Source organism: Ochlerotatus camptorhynchus, unplaced genomic scaffold (assembly GCF_037179485.1).
Source record: "Ochlerotatus camptorhynchus isolate MF236.1 unplaced genomic scaffold, CSIRO-AGI_Acam_v1.1 ptg000099l, whole genome shotgun sequence".
In the NCBI taxonomy this organism is placed as follows: domain Eukaryota; kingdom Metazoa; phylum Arthropoda; class Insecta; order Diptera; family Culicidae; genus Ochlerotatus; species Ochlerotatus camptorhynchus.
Genome location: NW_027040589.1, coordinates 3,456,739 through 3,484,125, shown reverse-complemented (window position 1 = coordinate 3,484,125; position 27,387 = coordinate 3,456,739). Strand labels below are relative to the sequence as shown.

At 41.9% G+C, this 27,387-nt stretch overlaps 2 protein-coding genes across 2 annotated transcripts in view; one reads left to right on the top strand and one right to left on the bottom strand.

Moving 5' to 3' along the window:
• Positions 1–3,011: 3,011 nt before the first annotated feature.
• Positions 3,012–27,387, top strand: part of LOC135698966 (actin-histidine N-methyltransferase-like) — a 326,729-nt gene continuing 302,353 nt past the window's right edge. Inside the window, exon 1 of the mRNA XM_065219132.1 lies at positions 3,012–4,156. Coding sequence (XP_065075204.1) covers positions 3,438–4,156 — 719 coding nt within the window. The 5' untranslated portion in view covers positions 3,012–3,437. The remainder of the gene's footprint in view (positions 4,157–27,387) is intronic.
• The window catches only part of LOC135698953 (uncharacterized), a 195,880-nt gene continuing 174,100 nt past the window's right edge, over positions 5,608–27,387 (bottom strand). Inside the window, exons 2-3 of the mRNA XM_065219112.1 lie at positions 21,563–24,479; positions 5,608–5,692 (exon numbers count right to left, since the gene is read on the bottom strand). Of these exons, the coding sequence (XP_065075184.1) occupies positions 21,642–24,479 (2,838 nt within the window). The 3' untranslated portion in view covers positions 5,608–5,692; positions 21,563–21,641. The remainder of the gene's footprint in view (positions 5,693–21,562; positions 24,480–27,387) is intronic.

Below are 27,387 nucleotides of genomic sequence, written 5' to 3'. Positions count from 1 at the left end.
GCCGACAATAGTCACTCTCACCTGAGAAGTTTGGAGTGCGTTTTCAAACCGTTTTGGACAGTTTTGTTGATTGGAATGGATAGAATAGCTAGCAGCAGATGAATGCAAACAAACAGACATGTCATATGTGTGCGTGACACTGAGAAAATGCATATAGAAGTGCAGAAGCTGCTTAGATTGACGAGAATACGTAAATTCCCTTACATCAAGTGCGTCATAGAGGAGACAAAAAAAATTACAAATGATAACATCTGAAATAAGAAGCAGTAAAAATCGTTAAACTGTTTATTTTTTAATCTGAATTTGAAAGAAATGAATGAAACACACTCAATTCAGTTCAATGGAAATAAAAAGAATCATAACATTGAAACTGAACCCCAAATTTTCAAACGTTGAATGTGAAAATTCACAGATTTTGAGTGGTGCCAGTATTGCACGAATCCGACGATATATATCGCTCTCTCATTTGTGGAGAGTCGATCGAATATTATAGGGCAGGTGTAGGATGAGCAGGATGACCAGTAAACCAGGAAATCGGGAAAAAGCCGGGAATTTCAATGACAAATCGGGGAAAAATTACTTAATCTATTTTTCAGAAAAAAAGATTTTGGGGCTTTGAAAAGTTTTAAGATTCTTGGACCAGACTAAACTTTTTAGGAATTTTGAGTAGATTTTAGAATGAATGTCAGGGATAACAAGTTATTTCAGATGATATTAAGGGTAGTTTTAGAAAGCGCTTTAAGAGATTTTAGACTTTCACTCCAAGTCACTTTTGTGAGTTCAAATTCAGGGTAGAATTTTTAAGTTAATCTGTGGAGGATAGTAAATCGGTTGAGAAGATCACAGGGTCGTGACCGGACCGAGGTTTCCAGCCTCGGTAACGGCTACACGAATCCGCGATGCTGCTACTCCTGTAGCTGCTGCCACTTCTGCTGGCTTTCACAAATTTCGTTTGCGTGTTTAGAATTAAAGGTTTTTGCAGTTTCGTCGTGGAATCGATACATTCTATCAGTAGAAGGCTTTTGTAGTCCAGCTGTCACCATCCAAACATTATTTTTCACTGAGCATTGACTAAAAAGGCTACTTCGATGTTTTTTTTCGTACTGTTTCATTTCAGTTGCACGCATGACAATTTAAAGCACCCTCGCATCCAATGCAATCCCATTAAGAATCCCATATATTTTTTTTATTCTTACTCTATTTGTGTCAAGACGAAAAACTCAAAAAACTCTCTTCAATTACATTATTTTTACAGGCAAGCATGGTAAAATAAAATTCATCTGAATGAGTGTCGTTCCCCCTGGGAAGGTCCATTAATTATGTCACGCAAACTTGGCCCATTTTTCGTATGGACCTTAATTTTTTTGTATGGCTCGTCACAGTTTCCAAACCCCCCCCCCCTCTAAAAGTGTGACATAATTTATGGACGATCCCTAATCAATAACAAAAAAAGGCTATAATTTTCATGCATGATCACACATAAAACTTATTGAATGGCGAATGAAACTAATTATGTGTCTCACACATAAATATTATTTATGACATCACATTGCAAACATTTATGTGTGTGGCACTTAATCGAAATATGAGCAATTTTCTCATTGTATTTAACGGGGAGATGTTGGAGCAGTTACAAAGCCATAATTTTCTTAATTAATGTCATACACAGCAAATAAGTCATAAGCCCTTGCATAAGACAAAGAAAAAAAAATTATAATAAAACATCGAAATAACAATGATTTTTACTATTGAATTTCGATTACATTAAAATTTATTGTTAAATTATTGTACGGGAGAAAAAATGGATTTCGATTTTTTAACGATACAATGCTCAAACAACGAAAATTAGTGTGATGAGATCAAATTTGTTCGAGAAAAATCACTTTTTTATATTTACTGTTAATTTCTCAAATATCATGATTTTCATTGTTATGAATCATGAATTTCGTTGTGATTTTATGGTGATGGACAAAAATGTCCAATGTTTCGACAGTAAATAACATGGTTACAATGACAATGAAAATCATCGTATTTTTATTGGATTTTTTTTACGGGACAGTAATAAGTTTTTCCAAAGAACATAATAATATAATAACTAAAAATGAGTATTTTATACCCATTAATGGGTGTTCTCATGTTACAGTGCAGGGCTTTATCGACCCAAAGCTTGTTGACATCCCTAATACATTCCTCTTGTCCACTGTTTCGCTTTCCATTTTGTTCACAAATAACCCACCGAAACTGCCGGCTATTTTGACAGTAGGTTATGCTCGCTCTTCTCAATGTGTGTGTGTGTGTGTGCGACGGGTTTTGCATCACGGTTCGTTTCGTCGGTCGAGAGCAACATAAATAACTTCACTGGTTCCAGTCGGGTCGTACTCCTGCAAAACGTGAAAATTATTTTTGAAAACAAACAAACCGAGTGGTTCTACGTTTGTCCTTGCCGCGATCGTGGTGCTTTTGTGCGTGAATTCCAGTGTTCCGAGTACGCAGTGCTAAACGTGCAACAGGTCCGTCCGTGTGAGTGAATCCGGAAATCAGAAGATTCAGTGTTTTCCGCCGAGTGACAGCCGGTTTTCTTCGCCGTCGGGGATTATTGCTTTTGCAATCCGCATGCGGCATCCGAAAATTTACGGTACATCTCACAACAACATACCTTCCCATTATTTTTTTTTTTTCTTTCCGTCGTCGTTGTGTTGTACATTGGGTACTGCTTGCTGTGTGTTTGCAAAGACGGGACATTAATTTATTTCCGAATAGATAGGTCCGGGCGAACGTCGTGCGTGGGCGGTCAGTAGGGGAAACGGATCGCGAGGAATTTCTACACGGCATACGCGGCAGTTTCAATGCTAGTTTGTTTATTTTTGATTAGATTTCGGTCTTTTATTCGATAGTGATAAGAGAGTGAAATTTACAGGAGAATTATTTCGTTATAGTGAAGACCTAGTTTCCGTAATTCTTGAAGATTTTTTTTTCGCGCATTGTGTGTGTTTTATTTATAACCTTCAGGGGGGACGTATTCATCAGTTGGAGACTTGCTTTTTTAAATGGCCTATATCTATGTTCGATGATCATTTTTCAAGCTGCATTTAGTTTATTTCTCATTCAAAATGATGAATCAAACTGGACTAATATGATATCTTATTGGCGAAAGAATATAAATATGGTTGTAATTGATTTAGACAGTCGTTTGATGAATACGTCCCACATTCGGAGAGCAGACCGGTAGCTCACAAGGTTACTAAATAACGCGTTCGCGTGCTGTTTGCTTTCGTTGTCGTTCCCCATTCTCGGCGTACCAGCAGCAGCAGCAGATAGTCTATACCGTTTTAAAAAGACATAAATCACCGTCGCCAGATACGAGAGAATTTGTGGCGCTCTCAACGGAAAAAAAGAAAGGACACATCTTTGCCTCGTCTGTCTAAGAGTAACTGGCTATGACCGGTCCAACAATGGCCACTATGGGAGGTAAAAAGTTATCGATGAGCAAGCAGAACGAGCTCAATTCGCTGGTCGATTCGCTTATCAAGCATAGTTTCCTCAAGACGACCAATCTGAACGAGCAGTTCAAGCAGTATCAGGATATGTATGCGGTACTGGAGCGGATCCGCAAGTTGGAATCAGAGCTCAAGTTGAAGACCAACAGTGGAAAACCACGGCAGGCCAACATCGAGGCATTCTACCGATGGGCCAAGGAGCACGGTTGCGAGTTTGATGGCGTAAAGATTTCGGAATTCTCCGGTTTCGAATTGGGACTGGAAGCGACCCGGGATTTCAAGGAAGGAGAAATGTTCGTAACCGTTCCGAAGAAGTTGATTTTCTCGGTCACGGCCGACAGCAAGATTCCGGACATTATGAAGGACATTCCGGTGATGATGGTGCAGAACCTGTCCAACTTGATGCTGGCTTTGCTGTTGATTGTGGAGCGCTTCCAGCCGAATAGTGTGTGGAAGCCGTATCTGGACGTGCTGCCGGATCGCTACTCGACGGTTATGTACTTTAGTCCGGCCGAGATGGCCGAACTGAAGGGTACCAGCGCGTACGGGGCGGCACTGAGCCAATGTAAGAACATTGCTCGGCAGTACGGTTTCATCAAGAAGTTCATCCAGAGCAAGACGCCGCTGCTGAAGGACAACTTTACGTACGATTTGTACTGGTAAGTGATCTGTTTTTATTATTTTAGGTCGATAGGGGGAAGTAGGAATGCAAATGTGAATCATTTGTTTTGTTTTATAGTTTGTCATCCCAAAACAATACTCTAAATCTTCGTCGAAATAGTTTCTATAAATCTGGCCTGATTTATTTGCAAATTTAATTGAAAGCACACTCCGCCCGAAAGCTGGCCATAGGTACCTACCTTTTTTTGCGGCCAGAACTCTGAAATTGCATTAATTTTTTCACCGGAAGTTTGAAGCTAGTTGCTGCGAATCGACTGAGGTACGGTTTCGAGGAAAACCAATCGACTGAAATTGGCTCCAGTGTATTGTTGAGCGCTCACAGAGCGGCGGCGAGAAGCTTCAAGCTGAAGCTCGAAACACAATTAGTCTGATAATGGAAGGTAGCGATTATAAAGAAGAAAAAGAAAAACTTTAAATGGGTTTGTTTTAAATTTTTCAATTTTATTTGTCCTTTTTCGGTTTGCTGTGCAGCTTCCGCCTGCCTGCCTTTTCTTTCCGGAAGTGGAAATGGCAGGGTTCTCGCGCTCATTTAAATACAGATCATTATCATTATTGGTTGGTCTCGGTTGGAGATAAATTCATACGGTTGAAACGATTTCAACATTTGCTATCGAACGGGTGTCAAATTGACTAATGAGCGGAACGGTGACGATCTCGAATTGAACTGGTTGGAATGATTTGTGTTTATTTGTTTTATTTAATATTTTTTTTTTAACTTTGCGCCAGTCTCTTATTTGATATCTTACATTTTCTTGAATTTCAATGAAATGTTCACTTTCTTGTTTGTTTGTTTGTCTAAATGTAATCCTTAAACTAAATCGCTATCGCTAATGGGCAATGAGGGTGGCAAGGGCGGGGTTCGGGGTGGTGATTAAGTAGCTTATACATGAATGGCTACGAATGCTGCTCATAAATTATCGCTCGTTAGGTACTAAATTAAAATGTATCGGTTTTCTTTATTGTTTAGTGATATTATCATGTTCCGATTGTGGTTTGCTCATTTGTATTGCACATTTCACACTTACTTTCCTATTTGTTGAGCATTTTTTCTTCTTCTTCGGTTTGCCAATCGTCCAATCGTTGTTGGATCGTTTCTTTTCACTTTTTACATTTTACCGCCAAACTGATTCCAGTTTTACTCTTTGCTTTGCTTTTGATGAGTAGGTACTATCAGCTGTCATGTTGTGACATCGTCTTGAGGAGGGGAAGAGTGCGCTTAGAACCGGATACTATCAAAGAAACGGTGGAGGAAGGGGAGGGTGCTCATCCACAGAATCGTGGTTATTATTAATAAATTAACTCATAATAATAGCAGATAGTGCGGATGGATAGTTTCGGTTAGTTACGATGGAAGATTGGAGGATAAATATTGGGTGGCTGGGAAGGAATGTGCGGAGCAGCAGAGCGGTGCCAAGATTTCCTTTGTTTGTTTTTTTGATGATGTCGGTTTGGCCGTGGAGAATCTGCGTTGGGAAGGCGTTTCTCGGTCCACTGGATCCGATTCTCTGGTGTTGCTGGAAAAGTGAAAGTTTGCGTTAGTATTGGATGAGAGCGATGCGCTTTTTAATGCAAATTTCCTAGGCTAGGAACGTTATTTTATAGACGTTCAAATGTTCGTACATGCATAAAAGTGTAAATGTAAAATAGTTTTTTTTACTTTGCATTAATTAGTATAAGTGGTGGATTCACAGGGTAATTCAAGGGATTCATTTGATTTACACGGCAATCACTTCACCGTGAGTGACAACTGGTCACTTCACTTCGTTTTCACCGTGAAGTGACGCTCGTAATAAGGGCCGTATAAGGTATAAGTAGTGTCGACTATCTAAAACAACTAGAAATTTAGAGAATCTCAGGGAATTCAATTCATGACTTGGAAGCTCAGACAATTTCCTTTAGATTCAAAGAAATAATTCTCAAACCTTTCTTATGATCTCACCAGTCATGTAGTCAAATCAAACAATGAAATTAAGATGGTTTTAGAATCTTTAGACATAGCTAAACTGCCCATAATCGCAAGTCAGTCCCATCTGTAAAAAACTGGAAATGAGAAAACGGCGTTCAAAGATTTTACAACTTTTTTGATTTGACACTTTTTTTGGAGGGATAAATTTAAAAATAAACGTACAATGTGATAGAATGCATCTATGTTTACCATAAAATATTGAAAAAAATATCGTGAAATTTTTATTTTATGGCCAAAATCTAAATGAGACTGACTTGCGATTACATTTAACGTCAATAAGAAAAATAACCGCAAGTCAGTCACAATTCTATGACGATGCTGCATTAGTTTAGCACAGTATTGAACAGTAGAAAGATACCATGGTCCCGTAGAACGTTATTGAATGTTTCTGGATTTGTTTTGCTGGTTCCAGAGCAATGGCCGGAACGTATTCCGGTGAGCATGGGTCTTCATCAGACCAGAGCTTTTCATAAACGTGCCAAACCCACCATGCGATAAATCAATTGATTATTCACATAATTCACATGAGAATTCAAAAATAAGATCGATAAGAGTCATGATCAGTGACCAGCACCATGTTGGCCAAACCCGGACATATTCCGGGTATCCCCGGGGAAGTGGTAAATCCTTTTTAAATCAAAATCCATCAAGCGATACATCAAATCACATGAGAATTCAAAGCCATCCATTGGCGGTCAAACTGAGTATCGTAAGAACTATATTGGCCACATCAGGACATGTTCCAGATACCCTAGGGGAAGTGGACAAAATCTGTCTTGAGACAAATCTCATGATGCGATGTGTTGTCTAACATTTCTAACATATTTTTTTTCTAATGGGACTGACTTGCGGTTACTTTTCGGTGTGGGACAATTTGACTTGGTATTGTTTTTCATTTTTCTTGAACAAACCACCTTATTTCAATAGCACATCTCAAAAAACATAGAAAGATGAACTGAATAATGATGCTAACTCAAAATTCATTAAAATGCAGATGGGACTTACTTGCGATTACCGGCAGTAAACCAATTCCACGAAAAAAAAGGTAGAAGGGTCTGTGCCTAGGGGCACGACCGGAAGCTTGACGTAGGACCGCTAGTGGACGGAACAAATGTGAACTTAATTCTTTCCGTTTTTTATTTTTAAGCGTATCAAATTTATAGTATTTATTTCAAAGAGAAAGTTGATGAAGAGAATCCAAGGGACTGTCAACTTGAGCATTTTCGATTCATCTACCCGACTTTGAAAGGAGTATTTTGATTTGTTTTTTATTTAGGAATTTTTATGTTTTGTGCATTTTGGTATTAAAGTGTATTCAATTTACCCCTCACAGGATTTCTTTCCGAATTATATGAATGGGGCGGGGCGGAAAGTATCGTTTGTGCAGAATATGTAAAAAACGAGGGACTTCGAGAGATTGAACTCGTGAGAGCTAATTTTCTCACAAATTTGATTTTATTGCGCATTATTCCCACTTCTCTCAAATTCTATATGGATTTTTAACACTTCCTACCAGCGTGTTCTGGATAATGGTCGGACGATGATTAATCTCACCAATACATTCGGGCCTACAATTCCACACCTTATATAGAGACTAGGTTGAGCCTTGATAGCTAGCTGCTTGCGGGAACTGATGACTTTGACAAATGTCCAATTAATACTCTTAACACATTTATGGTGGTCCTGAAACAGACCATTCTGTAGTGATGGTTGAGTAATGCTGAGCACGACGAGCTGCTGATTCCGATCCTAGCCTAGCGGTGGGACTTCTTCCTCATTCTCTATGGTTGCTCATATGAGCTCTGCAGCTCGCTGCTTGCAGGCAGCCTTTCGTTGTTGTTGTTGTTGAAAGCACTCCTGCTGCTGCTGGACTGGACACGACCACTTACGGTGACTGAATGAGCACCGTTCAGTGGGACCGCATCGAATTCGATTTTTAAGTCTGTGTTAGGGAATGCGCTGTTTTCAGACATTCGGTGATAATTTTGATCACCATTGCAGCAGTTGGACATTTGTTATTTTTCAATAGTGACCTATTGAAAATTAATTAAGTGTTCATTTTAGCAGATTGGTAGATAAATTTCCAATCGTTTGGCTTGTTTAGAATTAAAATCTATCTGCTATTGGTCGAAACCTGACCTCTTTTCGTAATGCTGTGCATTTTGGTTTTTTGAAATTGAGTGGATTCTATAGATCCTGTGGAGATCTATCTAGCCCTGATGTATGTGTTGGTAGAGGGAAAAATGTAAACTTTGCGGGAGACGATGTCTTAATACTCGAAAGCAATGTTGTGAAATATGAAGTAAAATAAATCCTAGCTAGTTCTGCATGATGATTTTGTTTGATTTTATTTATTTGTAAAGTCGCCGGGAAATAACAGCTGGCGATTTGTTTTTTAAGATAACTCCTTGCTTGAAAACTGGCAAAAACTCACAAACAAGCTGCTTTTTCGTGGTATACAGTGTGATAATTCAATAATCAATGAATTATCTCAACATTTAGTGGCAAAGCATTCATAAATTTTGGTAACATACAAAAAATTCTTTCATCCACATTAAATTTCATATGTAAGTTGCCGATTTAAACAATCTTTTCGACGTCACTACAAGGGTGATTGATTAAACGAAAGAAACGAATCGTGCGGAATGAAAGCCGAGGAAAAACTAATTGCACCAATATATTCAGGCCTACAATTCCACACCTTCTATAGACAGGTTGCGCCTTGATAGCTAGCTGCTTGCGGGAACTGATGACCTTGACCAATGTCCAAATAATGCTCTTTAACAAATTTTTTGTGGCCCTGAAAAGGACCGTTTTGTAGTGATGGTTGAGTAATTCTGAGCTGGGTGTTCAACACGGATGAGGCTGTCGAGCTGTATGTCGTTTGGAGCGAGGGTGACACGTTTGGCATAGATGACCGACCCGCAGTGACTCACGAAGAGCTACTGATTCCGATCCATATCATAGCGGTGCAGCTTCTTCCCTTTGATGGTTGCTTATGTGGGCTCTGCAGCTCACTGCGTGCAGGCAGCCTTTCATTGTTACTTGAGAACAATTTTCAACGCAACACGCCGAAAGCACTGCTACTGCTGCTACTGCTGCTACTGCTGCTACTAATTTCGACGATCGAACACCACTACACAGTGGTGTGGTCGTTGGGAGCGAATGTTCTGAGTATGGCGATGAGTGTGCAAAAAATTACGCAATTCCATCCTCCCTATTCGCACGCGCCCGAGGATCGGAGGCGAATGCCACTTCGACTTGTTTCGTCTACTTACTACTCTCTGACGACTGTGCTGGGGAAGCAGCATATGCATGTAGGTAAGTGGTGGATTTGTTAGTTAATTCGACACTTTTGGACAATGCTGGACATTTACCAGTTTTTCAATAGTTTCTTGTCGAAAATCAACATTCGGAAGCATTGTTATCGATGCGTAGCCATATTTCTGATCGATTGGTGATAAAATTATTGAAATTAGACCAGGGGCAGCTGAGTTATTAACGTTCAAAATCTTTCTTAATTTGTTACATGTTCCATTTTCGGTTTTCACAAAGTGTACCCCCATATAGAAATCAAAGACGTAGTCCTACGTCAAAAAACGGGCTCTCGTTCTTGGTTTTTTTAAAGGTCCTCAAGATATGAACATTTTTGTTAATTCTAGAACGTACCTACTTAATTTTCAAGTTTTCGCACATAGGAACTTTTTTGGAGTTTGAAGGCTTACACGGCAAATTAATCTGACTCACATTTGAGTCCCGGTCACTCAAATTCGCAAAACCGTAGATCACTCTTAGAATGAGTAAATTTTAACTCAAAGATTAGTGCGTGGAGGCGAACCAGCCTCAGGCTGAAAGCCTCCTAAATAAAGATAAATCAATCAATCAATCAATCAAAGATTAGTAAATTTCACCAGTGGCGTCCCGTAACCTCACATTTTACCTGTGCACCAACACCAAAACCAGATTTAATGCCATATTCATACTCGAATCCAAGGGGCTGTACTCAGAGTAAATATATTTGCTGCGAGTAAATTTGAGTTGCTCATATTTACTCAAAAAATGAACAAAGTAGTCTCGTATTTTTCATCATAAGAAGTTCTGGAAACAACCACCGTCTGACAGAATGTTTTGTTTAACCCTCCGTTACTCGCGCTGTTGTACTTTGTACAACACACATGAGTTTTCCATTGCCATTTTGTTGCTGAGTTACCAATCGATCTGAAACCAACGAGTATTCCTCAAAAAACTTGTTTTGATCTAAACAAGCTAAACTTTGAAAAAATGCGGATAATAGGGAAAATGTAAATGGAAACGGCGTAAACTTTGACCATACTACGTGGGATTTGACTTAATTGATTGCAACATGGATTATATCGAGATCCTGACCAGATAGAAAGTTACTGTCTTGGACAAAGTTGTTCAGGAGGTCAAAGCCTATTGTTTGGTGCTCAATAGTTCAGAATTTTCTCACTACAGACGTGAAATTCTCATATAAAATATCTCGAGTTCCCAACCAGATAGAAAGGTACTGTCTTTGACATAGTTGTTCAGGAGATCAAGGCCTTTTCGCAGGTGAACAGTAGTTCAGAGTTTTCTCACTTCGCGGCGCTACTATACATGTGAAATTGTCACATATAAAATATCTCTAGATCCAGATAGAAAGTAAATGTATTCGGAATAGTTTTTCAGGAAGTCAAGATCTTTTTGTTGGGTGACAATAGTTCAGAGTTTTCTCACTATGCAGCGCTAGTGTATACGTGCATTTCTTGCATATTCAGCTCGAGATCTTGATCAGCTAGAAAGACTTTTTGGCTGGTAGACAGTAGTTAAAAAATTTCTCACCACGTGGCAAATTTTTCGTTGAGATCCAGCAAAATAAAATACCGAGCTGCTCGGTGGTGCCCATCTCGGCAAAAATCTAAGTGTGTAGGTACATCCAAAATCATAAAGAAAAGGCCTGATAATATGAAATTATCATCTCTTTCATTATACCGTTATTCCTACGCTGCTGGGAGTGTGACGTCGAATTTATGGTTACATACACTTATCCTAAATCTAAACGAAAAGAATCTACTCAGTTCGTTTAAAGTGTGTAATGTAATGTAAAATGTATAAAATATACACACACGAGTTAGCCAGTCGAGCCATAGGACTATCTCAGTCGTGAGATTGTTTTACTCAGTTGTCTGGAGAAATTTCCAAAATCGTAGTGCACTCAGCGCTGAGTAACCTACACTCCCGATCATAAGCTTAAATACACCCCCAAAATACATGCAAATGTGTTTTGTTCAAATCTCTCTCATTTTTTGAAAATAATATTGAGCAATTTGCTTCTTCGTATTTCCATTCAAAATCTTTCAAATGTTCTAAAAAACGAAAATTGGACGTAAAATGACAAAGATATGAACATAACACATTTGCATGTTTTTTTTTTGGGAATGTCCTTAAACATATAATCGGGAGAGTACGGTTTTATAAATTTCTCCATTCAGCTGAGCAAAATTGCCTCACTCTCTGAGTTAGTCTCGTAGTCCGTGCACATTTTTTTGTTCTAGACCCCTCGATAAGACAATTTGAAATTAGCCTAAAATGAAAGGGGGACTCTAAACATTCATTTGGTGGAAGTTTCAGCGATATTGATCTTTTAAGATAACGTTTTCCATCTGAGATACGTGTCTCCACTAATTTATCAAAGTGGAACGACTCACCCCAATTTATGTGTCCACAAATCTGCATGAAAATCTTCACCATTAAAATAAATCCTGAATTTATTTGTCTTATCCCACTTAGGATGATGTAAATTGTAATTTTATTATATGATATTTAATATGGGAGAATCGCACGCCAAGTTTTGAGAAATTTCTGAACTACTTTTCATCAGCCAAAAGATCTTTATATCCTTAAGAGCTTTTCCAAGAACAGTAAATTTCTAACTGTTCAGGATCTCGAAATATTATATATGCGAAGATTTCACGTATATCTTAGCACCGCGTAGTGAGAAAATTCTGTACTGTCGACCAACGAAAAAGTTTTGATCTCCTGGACAACTTTGCCGATGACAGTTTAGTAGGTATCGAAATATATCCAATGCGAGAATTGCACGTGTATAAAAGCGCAAATACAATGATGTGAAAAAAAAATGAATTTCTGTACACCAGCCAAAAGGCCTTGGCCCCCTGAACAACTTTGCCCAAGACAGTAACATTCTATTTGGTCAGGATCTCGTTATATTTTATATGTGAATATTTCACGTGTATACTAGCGCCGCTTAGGAAATTCTCAACAATTGTACACCAAGCAATAGACTTTGACCTCCTGAACAACTTTGTCAAAGACAGTAACTTTCTATCTGGTCAGGATCTCGATACAAACCAAATGCGAGAATTTTACGTGTAACTTTCGACGACAGTAACTTTCTACTGATCGAATCACAGCAATGTTCTACCTGTTCAGGACCTCGAGCTATAGCATACGCAAGAATTGTACACGTTTACTAGCACCACGTGGTGAGAAAATTCTGGACAACTGTCCGCCAGCCAAAAAGTCTTGACCCCCTGAACAAGTTTGCCCAAAACAGTAACTTTCTATCTGCTCAGGGTCTCGAGCTATTGTATATGCGAGAATTGCTTGTGTATACTAGCACCGCGTAGTGATAACATTCTGAACAACTGTCCACCAACGAAAAGATCTTGACTTCCTGAACAACTTTGCCAAAGATATTTACTCTCTATCTGGTCAGGATGTATCACATGCGAGAACTTAACATGTATACGAGCGCTACCTAGTGAGAAGATTCTGAACTACTGTTCACCATCAAAAAGTTTATGATCTCCTGAACAGCTTTGCCGAAGACAGTAACTTTCTATCTGGTCAGAATCTAGAGATATTAAATATGAGAATTTTACGTGTACACTAGCGCCGCGTAGTGAGAAAATTCTGAATTACTGTCCACCTGCGAAAACGCCTTGACCTCCTGAACAACTATGCCGAAGACAGTACCTTTTTATCTGGTTGGGAACTCGAGCTATTGTATATGCGAAAATTGCACGTATATACTAGCACCACGTAGTGGTAATTTTCTTAACTACTCTCCACCAGCAAAAAGGTTATGATCTTTAGAACAATTTTGCCGAAGACAGTTATTTTCTATCTGGTCAGGATCTCGAGATTTTCCATGTTGTAAGCAATTAAGTCAAATCCCACGTAGTACGGACACCGTTTACGCGGTTTCCATTCACATTTTCACTAAAGGGTGTCCACGATGAAATTGCCACACACAAAATTGATTCGCAAAATTCGACTTTTCATCCGATTGCCATCAAATTTTCAGGGATTGAGAAATAACTATTAAACTTCATTTTACCATTTTACTCGTATTTTATTTACAGTCCATACGCAAATGCCCGCACCTTGGCCTTAACCCCGGCCATAAGATTCTGCACAACCTGTGAATCAACCGTTTTTTGCATGTAAACCCATACTTTCTTCAGTTCCTCGACTGTCTTCACTACCTTAGGTCGTTTAAGAAGGTGCTGCTTCATAATCGCCCAGTACTTCTCGATGGGGCAGAGCTCCGGAGTGTTGGGAAGGTTGAACATTTTCGGCACGAAATTGACCTTATTGTCCGCATACCACTACAGCACGTCCTTGGAGTAGTGGCATGAGGCCAAATCCGACCAGAAGATTGTTGGGACGTTGTGGGCCTTCAGGAGAGGAAGCAGCCGCTTCTGGAGGCACTCTTTTATGTACACCTGTCCGTTCATCGTGTCCTGGGTCACGAAAGGTGCACTCCGCTTCCCGCACGTGCAGATGGCTTGCCAAACCAGGAATTTCTTCGCAAATTTGGACATCTTCTGAGTGCGGACATGCTCCGGAACGCTGAACTTATCCTTGGCCGTGAAAAACAGGTTGCCGGGGATCTGTTTGAAGTCGGCCTTCACATATGTTTCGTCGTCCATGATGCAGCATTCAACTTTCGTCAGCATGTTGAGGTACAACTTCCTGGCACGGGTTTTGGCGGACTTGTTCTGCTTCTCGTCGCGATTAGGGGCCTTTTGTACCTTGAACGTTCGAAGCCCAGCCTTAGTTTTGGCCTTCTGGACAAAACTTCGGCTTAGGTGCAGCTTCTTAGCCACATCCCTAACGGAGGCGTTCGGATTTCGGTTGAAGGCCTCAACTACGCGGTTGTGATTTTTGGTGTTGTACGGAATACTTTTTCCTTCACTTCTGGGCTTCCGATCGGTGGTCAACCGTTCCTCGAACCGCTTAATCACTCGCGACACCGTGGAATTCGCGATTCCCAACGTTTTAGCGATGAAACGATGCGAGAGATCCTTGTTCTCGTGATGAATGCGCAAGATTTTATCATGCACGAGCTGTTCTTTCGACTCCATTTCCGCGAGTTTTGATCACAGGACTTTAAAACTTGCAGGATGTAAATAATGCACTATGATCTAAATCCACCCAAATTTTCATTAAATTCTACCCAACGGTTAAAAAGTTAGAGCAATTTCATAGTGTGGCAATTTCATCGTGGACACCCTTTATTATCCGCATTGTCTGGGGGTAAACTGTGATAAAAGTTTAGCTTGTTTAGTTAAAAACAAGTTTTTTAAGGAATACCCGTTGATTTCATATCGATTGGTAGCTCGGCTGCAAAATTAGAGATGAACTAGCCTAAGGCTAAAAATCTCTTTAATAAAGTAAAAAAAAAAAAAACTCGGCTGCAAAATGGCAATGGAAAACTCACACTGTTGTACAAAGTACAGCGCGCGAGCTAGGTCAAGCGTTGTGCTGAACGTGCCGAAGTGTGGCAATCAAGCTATCAGTCTCAGTAACCCACGAGTTTGGCAACCCTGCACTTATGACTTTTGAGATTGTGTATTTTCATTTTCAAGTCAGGAACGGAAAAAAGTCGTGATAATATTCAACGAGCTGGTTGCTGGTCATCCGCTTCAAGGAAATGGCACTCGACTGGCTGATGGCAGAAGCTGTCCATCCAGGAGAAGACAGTTCTCTACCGTGCGTCATTCTGGCAGACGTTTGCCAAAACCAATGACCCAACCGGCAAGTAGAACATGAATCTTGTCTGCAATACAAGCAAGCAATTAGCATTAAAATAGGAAGGACTCGACTTAAAATGCCCACCGGCGGTAGTAGTGACAGGTCTATGCAGTAGCTTCCAAGTGTCAGCAGTCGTGGTTAGGTACTAAATTCGTCTGAAAAAAAGGTACTAAATTCGTCCATGGTTTATCCAAATGTCGCTCCAGAATCTCGTTGTAATAATATGTTTTATCCTTGGTCATGCTGGAATCGCATATTAATCTTCCTGACGATGCTGCCGGTTCCGATTACGTTCATTAAGACCGCGATTCAGATTGGCTCTGTTACCTCCGGTGTGGTTACCTTCACAATTCTGTTAGCAGCATCTTTCTTAATATTACTGTTGCCATCGGTGATATGAACAGTTGCGAAAGAGCGTAGAGAGACCTCCACAGTCAATCGAATCCGAGTTCAGTCTATAGAATGAACCGTATGGCTGACTGATTGGTGAACTATCAATCGTACCGGGGTGTTTATTACAGTTACTTTGTTTTAAGCAATAAATGCTGCAGACTAGTTAGTATTAGCCATAGATTGGATAGTTAGCATTTAGAGTGCAGCCATTATGTAAACAGTAAAACAGAACGCAGCTAATCGAAGATTGGCAAGAAAGTCAAGAAAGGGATATTCGTTGCCTGTCACTGCCATTCGACTGTCAGCGCGGGACAGTTTCCGCTGGAATGAGAAAAAACCGGCACAGCACGGGCAAGTCTTCACTTGTGTCTGGTTTGTCGTGTAGACTAGTGGTGCCGACAGTGCACGTCAAGGCATCGCAAACGCGAAATCGGGAGTGAGTGTGTGCGGAAAACGGTTGTAAATCCGTGCCGATCAAAGCCCACCAGAGCGGAGTCATTTCAGCCAAGTTTAATACGGCTGCGGCGAGAGGTAAATTAACCTGAAATAATTATTACGTGCGTTCTGTTCATTGGATGACCTCCTGCAGTTACAAGCCACCATCTACCACCAGCGCAAACGGTAAAGGTTCGGCCGAAACAACGAAGCCTAACGGCAACGAGTCGGCAAGGACTCGGGGGAGCAGCGACGATCGATCGCTCGGCCGGAAGGAACTCAAGGGAAAAAAAGGAGCCTTCTTCGAGAAGGCTTCTTTTCTCACACACAGTTTTGCTCCTGCACGGCTGCACGTGGTGCTGGTGGAGTGATTCGATTCCGGACGTCACCGATTAGGGCGAGCTGAATCCGGCATCAGAACGGCAGAAGCGACACGTCGGCCATAGTCAAGGGTGTGAGGCGCATGTCTTGTCGGCGCACGAGACGAACGAACCAAGTGGAGGACAGGGTGGTGGCAGCTTTGGAGAGGCTTCCATGCACATGCCGTGCCACCCATAGCGATTGCAGTGATAAGCCGGTCATGTCGAGAACGCGAGGCGCCCATTTCGTCAGCATATGATCCGAGCGCACAACGAGACTTCCGGAAAGGCGGCACCTTCGGGGAGGCCTCCATCCACGGCAGCCCGCGGCAGTGGCGACAGGCAGCGATCAGTGAGTGCACTAGTGTTAAGATATTATGACTTAGTTTAAGCGCATACAAGGGCAACTAGCAGTAAACCGCATGTATGGGTAAACATCGAATACAGAAACAATCATGAGCTAAGACATTTGTTAGCTAATTCGTTATTGTCTATGGGAAGAGCTTACATTGGCGCCCAACTGAAAAACCCCCTTAGAAATTTGTGAACCGTTTGTGGCTGAAGTTTTTTTTTAGTTCTTGTTTGTCTAGTATTTTGGCTTATTTTGAAGACCTTTATTCAATCATGGAGATTGATCCTTTGCATTTGAGCGAAGAAGAGCTTAATTTTGAGTTGGCTTTAAGACACATTACTAATCTTGGCCTTACTACTCGCAGGGTGAAGTGCATCCGACTTAGGGATGCAATGACTGAGGACATCACGCTTCAAAAAAGCTACGAATCCTCAAGCCATGTGTTGGATGATAGCACTAACTAGAAACTTGTCAATCTCGAATCAAATTGCTTCTTCCAGCTATTGATTCTGCTAAGAAGAAGGAAGACATAGGCTTTCTCGAACATGTCACCTCACGTTTACGACATTATCTCTACCGACTGGTGCGTATTGAGACACCGCCGGAACATCTCCGGGATACTTGGTCCACTTTGAAAGTTTTGATATCATCAACATTGGATGGTGTCATGTACTCGTTGAATAAACCTCCTGTCAATTCAGTGAATGAAGGCCCGGTGCCCATTACAGTGACAAATAACAGAATAAACACTAGTGATTATAATGCAACTGCAAACCAGAGACGAAGCGAAGAGTTACACAACAATGGAAACCAGGAAGGAGCATGGGGAGACAGACACACAAGCCATCAAGGACCGCTAGGAATGTGGGAAGGAGCTCATCATGCAAATTCATCCAGCACGCCAAACGCATCGCTTAGGGAGGAAAATAGAGGTTCTTCACTGGACATAGGTGGCCTTCCAATTACTTCATCACCTACAACAAAAGGAAGAGGAAGAGGTTTTATCGGGAAACCATCCTACAGTCAGAATCGCTACACCTTACCACTGATACAAGATCAAGGCTACCGGGATAGCAGAAATGTTCCACCACGCGTTCCTCCTCCGCTGTATCGTTCAACGGACAACTCTTCGCGCAATGAGGATCAGTCGTTGGAATACAACCGTTTGAGGGATGAGCTGCTCAATCATCTTCTACGTCGGGAGCGGGTTCAAACTGAAGGAACAAGAAATCCGAATGCTATCCATAATTGGCCGGTTAAGTTTAGAGGCGAGAAAGACACAACAACTCTAAATAGCTTCCTGGATCGCGTGGAGTGCTTCGCGCAATCAGAAGGTGTTGCAGATGATATGCTACTAAAATCAATCAAACACCTGCTACAAGATGACGCAATCGACTGGTACGGACGAGCGTTCAACGAAGGATCACTGCTAACATGGACGGACTTCAAGAATCAAATTCGACAGGAATTCCTGCCAAGCAGCTACGCACAGATGCTAAGAATGGAAGCAAGTTTCCGGTTCCAAGGGGTGTCGGAGTCGTTCGCCAAGTTCTATCGAGATATATCTGCACTGTTCAGATTTGTAGATCCACCAATATCAGAAGAAGAGCGCTTCTTCATAGTCAAAAAGAATATGAATACGGAATATGCATCCATCGTTGCAGCCGCTCGGCCGAGATCTTTACGAGAGATGGTGGAAGTATGTAATGGATTTGACGAAACCAGGATGCTGCTCAGTCGTCAGCGAAGAATGCCGATTCCACAGAATGCTCTTTTAGAACCACACTATGCTACCCCTCAATCAGCCCAGAAAGCAGCAGCGCCGCTAAGATTTGGAAGAGTGCATGCGATCGAAAACTTTCAGGAGAACATGGTACAAATCACCAATCAGGAGCTTCGTAGTACTGGGGCACAAGGAAAAGATGAAAAAAGCTATGAACGACAGCTAGATGAGTTGGTACATCAAATCAATGCTCTGAAGGCTCGTTTCGATCGAAAGGACCAAATTCGCCGTCCAGGAGCACAATTATCCCGCGCACAAGCAAACTATCCAGACGCTGCCTCTTACCAGGGACATGAACAGGGTCAGACCCAACAACGGATGCAACAGCAACCTTCAGCTGAAGATCGTCAAGAAGCAGGAGATCAGCCACGGGTTTTGTCATGCTGGAACTGCGATGAAAAAGGGCATAGATTTATGGATTGTCCCAAACCCCAAGCTATGTTTTTCTGTTACCGTTGTGCACGGAAGGGTTATTCCCTGCGAAACTGTCCAACCTGTGCCTCCAACCAGGAAAACGAACAAGCGAGGAACCACTAGTAACAGAGGGATCCGCCTCCTCGCTATACATCGATAATCCCTCAGATTTACCCGAGCTTAGTCAAACATACTCGACCATCATTAACATCGAAGGTGACAACAGACCTCATGCGGCAATCACGGTTCTTGGTAAGCGGCTCACAGGATTACTGGACAGCGGTGCAAACTGCTCTCTTATGGGAGGAACGCAGTTGAGGATCGTCGAAGAATTACAATTGAGGAAAGGAACGGTGAAAGGAGGTGTGCAGACAGCAGATGGAACGAAACATGACATCACAGAATTTGTCAACTTACCGATTGCGTACAATGGACGAAACGAAACACTACCGATGTTGCTGGTACCATCTATGCCAAGTTGCGTAATTTTTGGGATGAATTTTTGGGAAAAATTTGGCGTCAAAGCAGTATGCAGCGCGTTGGAGTCAACTTTAGCCGAAGAAGAAGATCAACAAAATCAAGAACCAATGAGACCACTGACGATAGATCAGCAAAGGAGCTTGAACGATGTCATCGCCTTGTTTCCAACCAGCAGAGACGGCAAAATAGGTCGGACCAGCTTGTACACTCACCGGATTGAGGTTGGAGATGCTAAGCCAAAGAAGCAGAGATTCTACCATGTTTCAAAATATGTGCTAGATGAAATGAACAAGGAAGTACACCGCATGATAGCTCTAGACGTAATCGAGGAAGCCATGTTTTCACCTTTGAACAACCCACTTGTCGCCGTGAAGAAGAAAACGGGTCAATACAGAGTCTGCCTGGACGCGCGGTACCTCAACTCAATCATGATAAACGAAGGCCACCCGATACCACAAATATCTGCCATAATCAGCAACCTCAGCGGGTGCTCCTAAATATCTTCAATCGACTTGAAGGACGCGTTTTTGCTCTAAAACCGCACTTTTCCCCCCCGCGACCTCCTCGCCTATATAGTGACAAAGCTGTATCACCATTTGTATACCCACCATGCTCCAGATAGCGTCAAAAAGCACAGTGAAGGATACATTTATTCTTACAAACAGGCCGCCATTACCGAGCATGGAAAGCTGGATGGCCATCGAGTTAATACTTAATTCTAGTTAATTCTGGCCTATTCTGCGGGGCGTGGTTCGTTTGGACTTCCCTGTAACTATGGACATCTCTTAAAAACCATGTGTACTTTTTGTAGAGGTTCATCCCCCCAGAAGGCATAAGGACAAAGAGAGTCTTGTCAATTATACAATCTCTTATTATGATTGGGGACAATTTCGCTGGAAAATGGCACTAACAAAAAATTCCTTTCCCCCATTACTTTGAAGTAAACGAAGAAGTAAACCTTAGCAACGATTGGCAAAATGTCAACACAAAACAGTGATGCCATTTTATATTATATTTTGTGTCATACTTGTCATCGTGTGCCATGACGTGCCGATCAGTGTGCCACGATGTGTTTCGGCACCATGTGCAGAGTTGATTACCGCTTGGGTAATATTAAGTTTTCATTATTAAAGATCCAAATTACATTGGTTTTGTCCCGGCCAGGGGCTTCTTTTGCTTGCTAGGGATTGATGATCTTCGAAGTTTTTCGTGATGTGGTGGTGTGATTTCAAGACCAAAGAAGTTGGAATTCGACCTAATATAATGAGAAGATTATTTTAGCTCATGAAAATTAATACTCAACCTCTCCAAATCGATTTAATAGGCTTCTTGTTTTGTGGAATTAGTTTCTGTCATGAGGAAACTCAACATTACTAATTATTTATAATTGAGGTGTACAGTGACCAGCAAAATTAAATTTACAAGCTTCCATCTCCGGGAAAATTTTTCGCTAGAAAAAGTCAGAGTAATGGTCAACTGCCACTAGAAACTTCCGTTGTTTCCCCTGATACTCTTACAAAAAGACAGTTGAAAATTGTGATCAGAAACGGGTTAATTTTTCATCGCCTGGTGTTGTTGTGATGATCCACATTTAGCACAAATGGAACACAATAGTCACAATAGATTAGTTTTGGCCAACTTCATAGTTGATTCTATTCCGACACTTACATGAGCGATCGTCGAAGGGATGCAAGAATTCCTTCATCTCTTTTTTTGTCATGCTGCTTAGAATTGTTTAGAATCCTCTATTTGGGATGACTGTAGTCCGCGCTGAGATTGTACGGAATCCATTCTAGGATTGTTTGGGATCCTCCCTGGACTGTCATGAATGCCCCTCAATTTTTACTGAAATCGTCCTTTTGACTGTCCAGAATCCCTGATGGGTTTGCCCGAAGTCCGATTAAAGATAAATTTCATGCCGGGAGCGCACAGGTAGTCCCCTAGTCTCCGCCCCAAAATAATGCGAATGAAAGTGTTCCCGTATTCTTTAGATTCTAAACTATTATGGAAGACCCGCTACAGTGATCTAACCCCTTAAGTATCTCTCCATAGTGTTCGTGATGCATACCAATTACAATTGTTATTAGCGTTTGAAACATTATTAACCGCCACCCTTTTACTGATCCCAATGCATCTTACCTAAACTCCCAGTAACTCCTCGGCGCAGTACGTATGGCTTTGAATTATCCCTACAAACACACAAACTTCTCCCGCAAACCTACTGGAACGGTTTACGCATCGCATCCCACAGGTAGTCCTGCACTTCCTGCGAGTTGGGATCCATCGTGTTAACCTTGCTGTCCTTTCGTTGACGTTGTTTCGAATACTGTTGTTGCTGCTGCTGCGGATGCTGCTGATGCTGCTGTTGCTGCTGCTGCTGGTGCTGCTGATGCTGCTGCGTTGTATACACCTGCATCTGTTCGGTCTTCAATCCCTCGTTGTGCATCATCGGGAGCCGCCCTTTGGCCATGTTGAAATTCTCCGTATAGTTGAGCTTGTTTCTCCGCCGCTGTCGCCAGCGGCAAACGACGAAGATCACCGCGAACACCACCAGCGAAACGCCCACGATGCAGGAACTCGCCACGATCGCCGATTTGACGCCGAGTGGCATCGAGGTGCTCTCGATGGTTACCGTGTGCCGGTGGTTGAACCCATGGCCGGTCAGTTCCAGATCGAGCAAATCACTGCTGCTGGTTTGATCGTGGCTGCTGTCGAACTCGGCATCGGCGGACATTCGCGAAGGGGTTATCAGCCCACCCTTCGATCCGCCGTTACCTAAAAAATGAATCCCATCCATTTTGTGATTTGCTGGGTGTTGCTGCTGCTGCTGTTGAGGCGAATGCTGCAGCTTCCAGTCGAGGAATTTGTGATCCCCTCGGTGATGCTGCATCGCTCGACCTTCCTTGTAGGCTTCGTCCGTCGGGCGCATGCTGATGATGGAAGTGAAGTAGCTAAAGCCCTGCGAATCCAGTTTGATGTCGTCCGGTTGAATGCTCCGCAGGTTACCAAGATTGAACCTTGGGAAGTGTTCAAATGCCGTTACGATGTCCATCTTGTCCTCGATCGGTTTTGACTTGCCGTTGATCATTTCCGACAGATGTAGCTGGCTGGAGCCACGTTTGCGATGCTCGAGCAGCTCGTCCAAGGTCATGTTTCGTTGGGATAGGACCTTGGCCAGGCGGGCACCGATACGGCGATCTTCCATCAATTCTAAGATCTCATTCCGATCGTCGGACAGAGCGATCGGACCGAGATCGTTGAACAGCGATGGATTGCTCTCGGTTACGTCTCGGAAGTAGTCCTCAAGGCTGTCGGTGAACGAACGCTGGGTGTTTTGGTTGATTCGTTCGATGAGATCGTCCTCACTTAGCTCGGTGGTTGACAGTTCGGACGCTAAGCTGGATTGCGGATCGAAGGCGTTCTTGGTGTCTTCGAAGGAGGTAAACTTTTCGATGATGTTCAGTTCCGGTTCCTCGCTTTCGAGCAGTTTGGTGACGTTCTCGGATTCATCGTGGAATTCTATGTCGGCGAGGCTATGATTTTCCGTCGACTGCGGTTGCACTGTTAACGGTGCAGGGGACGCGAGTCTTATTTTGGGTTTTATAGCAAGGCGATTCCGGGAAGACGGGATTCGCATTAGAGATCGCTCAGAGGAAGCCGGAACGGGTGGTTCCGTATCGGGAAGTGCTGGTTCGGTATGTTCTTCTAGGGTGTCACTATCGAGGTCGGTGGATGCGATCACTGAAGGTCGTTGACGGAATTTGTTCTGTTGAAGTTTGTGGAAGTATTTTTCGTGAAGCGATGCTGAGGGAGTCCATTTTTCGCGAGATGTAGTGTTCGGGATGGCGGTGCTGGTCGTGGTGGTAGACAAGTGCCAGGGTTCAGCAGTAGCGTAGGGCCTAAGTGATTCCAAGCGTCTTTTGGAAGCAGAGAAGACTTCTTCCGTTCGGATTTTGGAGTTACTCAAGTCTGGACGAATACGGGAGGCTACACCCTTGATGGGTCGTAGTCGTTCTTCTTTGACGGTTGGAAGCACCGGATTGAGGGCTAGCTGTTTGATCTCGACGGTTGGAAAGATGGCAACGTTGTCGTTGTGGTTTCCAAGGTTGTCGAGGGTTATGATGTCTTCGACGGAGTTGGTTTCATCCTGCGCCGTTGGTGGAAGCTCTGTCGGTGTCGTTGTGGTTGATGTGGTAGTTGTTGGTGGTTCCGTTGCTATAATCGGAACTGCAGATGGGGAATATACCGGAATTCTCTTCATGGATTTTATATCATGGAAGTCGGTTCGCTGAGTGGAGTCCTCCTGTACTCGGAATCTGACACTGGATAGCGTTGGTATCGTGGAGGTTACTTCGTTGTCTTGTTCCGTGACTGTAGTGACATCTAGGGGGCTTTGCGTCAACGCAGCCAGAGCCATTTGCTTGCCCTTGATCAAATCCTGTAGTGAGATATTGCGCTGTTGAAGAATCTCGCTTAGACTCAGTCCACCGGATTGCTTGAGTAGAGCTTTCAGGTCTGCGGCACTGGCCTTGCCTTGCTCACCGGACGATCCACCTTCTTCTTCGTTTCGTTTGGCCTGTGAGTACGGTTTTCGGTAGGCTTTGTGACCGGAACCGGGAGTCGGATGCTCCTCCGGTCTGGGAAGTCTTCTTTGCCTATTGCCGTCAATAGGTTGAAAATTCTCTCGGTTGCCTCTGTTGAACGCTTCGTACGGTCGTCGGATGGAAGGTGGATCACTACTAAAGGGAGAATGTGGATCTATGGCATCGCTGTAGGGATTCGACCACCGATCGGCAGGACGTTGACGGTCCCAGCGGGGGTAGTTTCGCTTCCTCTCCGGTTCCGGATCTCGGTAGGTGGGTTCGGGTTCTGTTTCGTCTCGAGGGCCACCTTGTTGCCAGTAGTCGTCGTGCAGAGGTCTACGCTTTCGTTTCCTACCCAATCGACGACGTTTTCGTCCTTCGAAGCCTTCGGCTGGTACCGTGGAAACGATTTCTTCTTCCGCCAGTGGTTGCGATGAGAGGTCCTGCGATGCAATCGTAGTCAACGGGTGAGTCTGAAAGGAAATGGAAAAGAATGCCTCAATTAGGATCTTCTCGTTAGGTGAAGAATTCAATTGGCAGGTAATTATCGCGATGGGATTGAAGTGATTCATTTCGGTTCACTTGTCTAATCGAGATGCATTTTTCTCTCTCTCTCTCGCTAGCGGAGATGGGGTTGCATTTTCCGCATGAAGTATTTCGCTTCTCTGTTATTGAAGCAGCTGGGTGCTGCAAAGCACATCTCTTCTTTTCGCCAGAGTTTATGATGCAGCTAGTCAGTCATTTAGTCAATGGTAGGTATTAGGTGTGCATCCAGCTGCAAAGCGAAAGGAAATTGTAATGTTGCTGTAGATGTTGGAATGGAATGGGAAATTTCTCCACCCGTCGCCCGGCACTCTTCTCTGGCTGTTGCATGATGTGTTTTGGATGGCATGGTATGATGAGAATGAAAATGAAACCGTTGGCCTAGATTTTCCCGACGCGGATGTTGATGCGTACGGTTGAATGTTGGCACTCTTGTTAAGCTGATGGCGCGAGAATTTGAAGGATTTTGCGTGCTTTGTTGAGTATTTACTGCATGGTAGCTTGAAGGGTTACGGTTGAAATTCCAGAGCTTTCATAAACGAGATGGATAGCACTTTCTTGTACGCCAAGTGTACTTTAAGAATATGGGGATCAAGTTTCCATGAAGTGCGAATGGGACATTGAGAGTAGAGGTGGGCAAATTTAATTTTCTACCATTAAATGGGGCTAAACAGAACGAATTCTGTACAAGTTCGGAATAAATTTTCTCATTTTTGAATTTTACACAGAATTTTAAACTTTTACCGACCTTACTGACTGGATTAGTGTGTGAGGGAAGTTAACATGCTGAAAATATGGGAAACTTACTGGAGGCTTTAAGAACGTCAAATTGGATCTATTAGCATCCAAATAATGCAGGAACTTTTAAGAAGTTACTAGAACTTCAGAGAACTTCACCGGTGTCAAGAAAACTACAGAAATATAGAGAACTCGAGCAAAGTTCTGGAAACTTTTAAGAAGTTCTAAGTACCTAGAAGTAGCTAGAACTAGAGATCTTAAGGGCAGTTCCCGTAACTGTAGTTCAGAATTTTGGAGCAGGTTAAAGATCTATACTGCCGATACTCGCATAATTGTCCCATCTTTGCTTGATTTCCTATTCATATGGGACAGTTATGCTTTTATGGGCAGTATAAGTACAGTATAGTTACATGATGTGGTGGAAAAAATCGTCAACCCTTAAGATGTTCCGAGAATATCAGGAAAGTACATATACCTTCAAATAATTTATGGAATGTTCAGAAATATTTCAGGAACTTCTACAGAATTCCAGAGAAATTCAGGGAAATTTAAAGGTGTTTACGAGAATTCCATTAATTTCATAAAGTCATATCAGAGTTCAAATAATTTCAAGGAAATTTGCCGAAACCTTAAAGAAGTTTCAAGAAACTCCGGAAAATTCAGCAAAGCTCCGAGAGAATTTCTGGTTTTTAAATAGTTTCATGATATTGAGCGAAGTTCCGAGTACTTCGAGGACGATCAGATAGCTTTAGAATAATCCCATTAACTTAAAGAATTCCGTGGCATTCTGGGATATTCCAAGAATTCTATGATTGATCCGAAAACTTCAGAAGTTTCAGGGAATTATGAATGTATATATCAGAAAATTTTCCGGAACATTAAACAATTTGAAAAAAAAAAACTTCAGGGATGTCCAGATAACTTTTGGGGAAATTAGTGGTATAAACCACAGTTTCGTGAGCTTTTATAAAGCTTATAAAACTTAAGGAAAATTGTGGAAACTTCAAGGTAATTCAATTAATTTCGATAAAATTTCGGGCTCCTATAAAAAATATTGAGAAATTCAGGGTAGCTTATAGCACTTTAAGGAAATTCAGAAATCTTTTTAATGGTTTTAATAACATCAAGTTAGTCTAGACTATTGAAGAAGTCATGAATTAGTGTCGATAATCTAAGGGCAGTTCCATGAACTTCAGAAAAACCTTGAAAAATTTCAGTGAAAATCATAAAACTATATTAATTATTTCGTTTTGATTTCAAGAAAATTGTGGCAGCTTAAAGGTAAATTTCAGAAAAACTTCGAAAACTGCACAGAAGTGCAGAGATCTTCATAAACATTCGAGAACTTCATAGAAGTCTATGAAACTTAAGGGAAGATCCAAGAACTTCAAGAACTTTCATGAACATTATCAAAATGCGGAAGCATGTCAAAGGATTAAGCAAGTTCCAAAAATAAGAGGAATTTCAGCGTGAATTCATTTCCATTAGTTTTTAGAAAAATAGCGGGAAATTTTAATAAGTCCCCAGATTTTCAGAGAACTTCAGAGATGTTACGAAAATTATTGAGGTCTTCAAATAAGTTCAGAAGTTCACGGAAGCTTAAACATGTTTAGCACAGTTCAATTGAAGTCAGGGCAGTACCACAAGCTTCATGAGAACTGCAAACACTTTAGAGAAGTTTCACAGAGCAGTTCCAACTCAGAGCATTTCCGTTAACATTAGAGAAATAACATAAATTTTAAGAGAAGATCCATGATCGTAAGGAAAATTTACGAAACTTTTGCAAGTCCGAAAAAGTTCAGGGAAGTGTAAAAATCTGATGAGAAAAATTGTGAGCGTCAGGCTAGTTTCTCAAACGACACAAAAATTTCATTTTAGTTTCATTAACTTCAGGAAAATTTTGGGACCTTTCAAGTAGTTCTGCAGACCTCAGAATAGTCCATTCCATATTCAAAGGAGATTTCTCAAGAAAATGTACCTGGAAGTCTCCTCAGCATTGTATTCTCCCGAAACTCTCATGGTATTATTCTAGAAATTCCCTTAAAACGTTTCTATGAGTTCTCTAAAAAATATCATCAGAATATACCTAGAATACTTCTC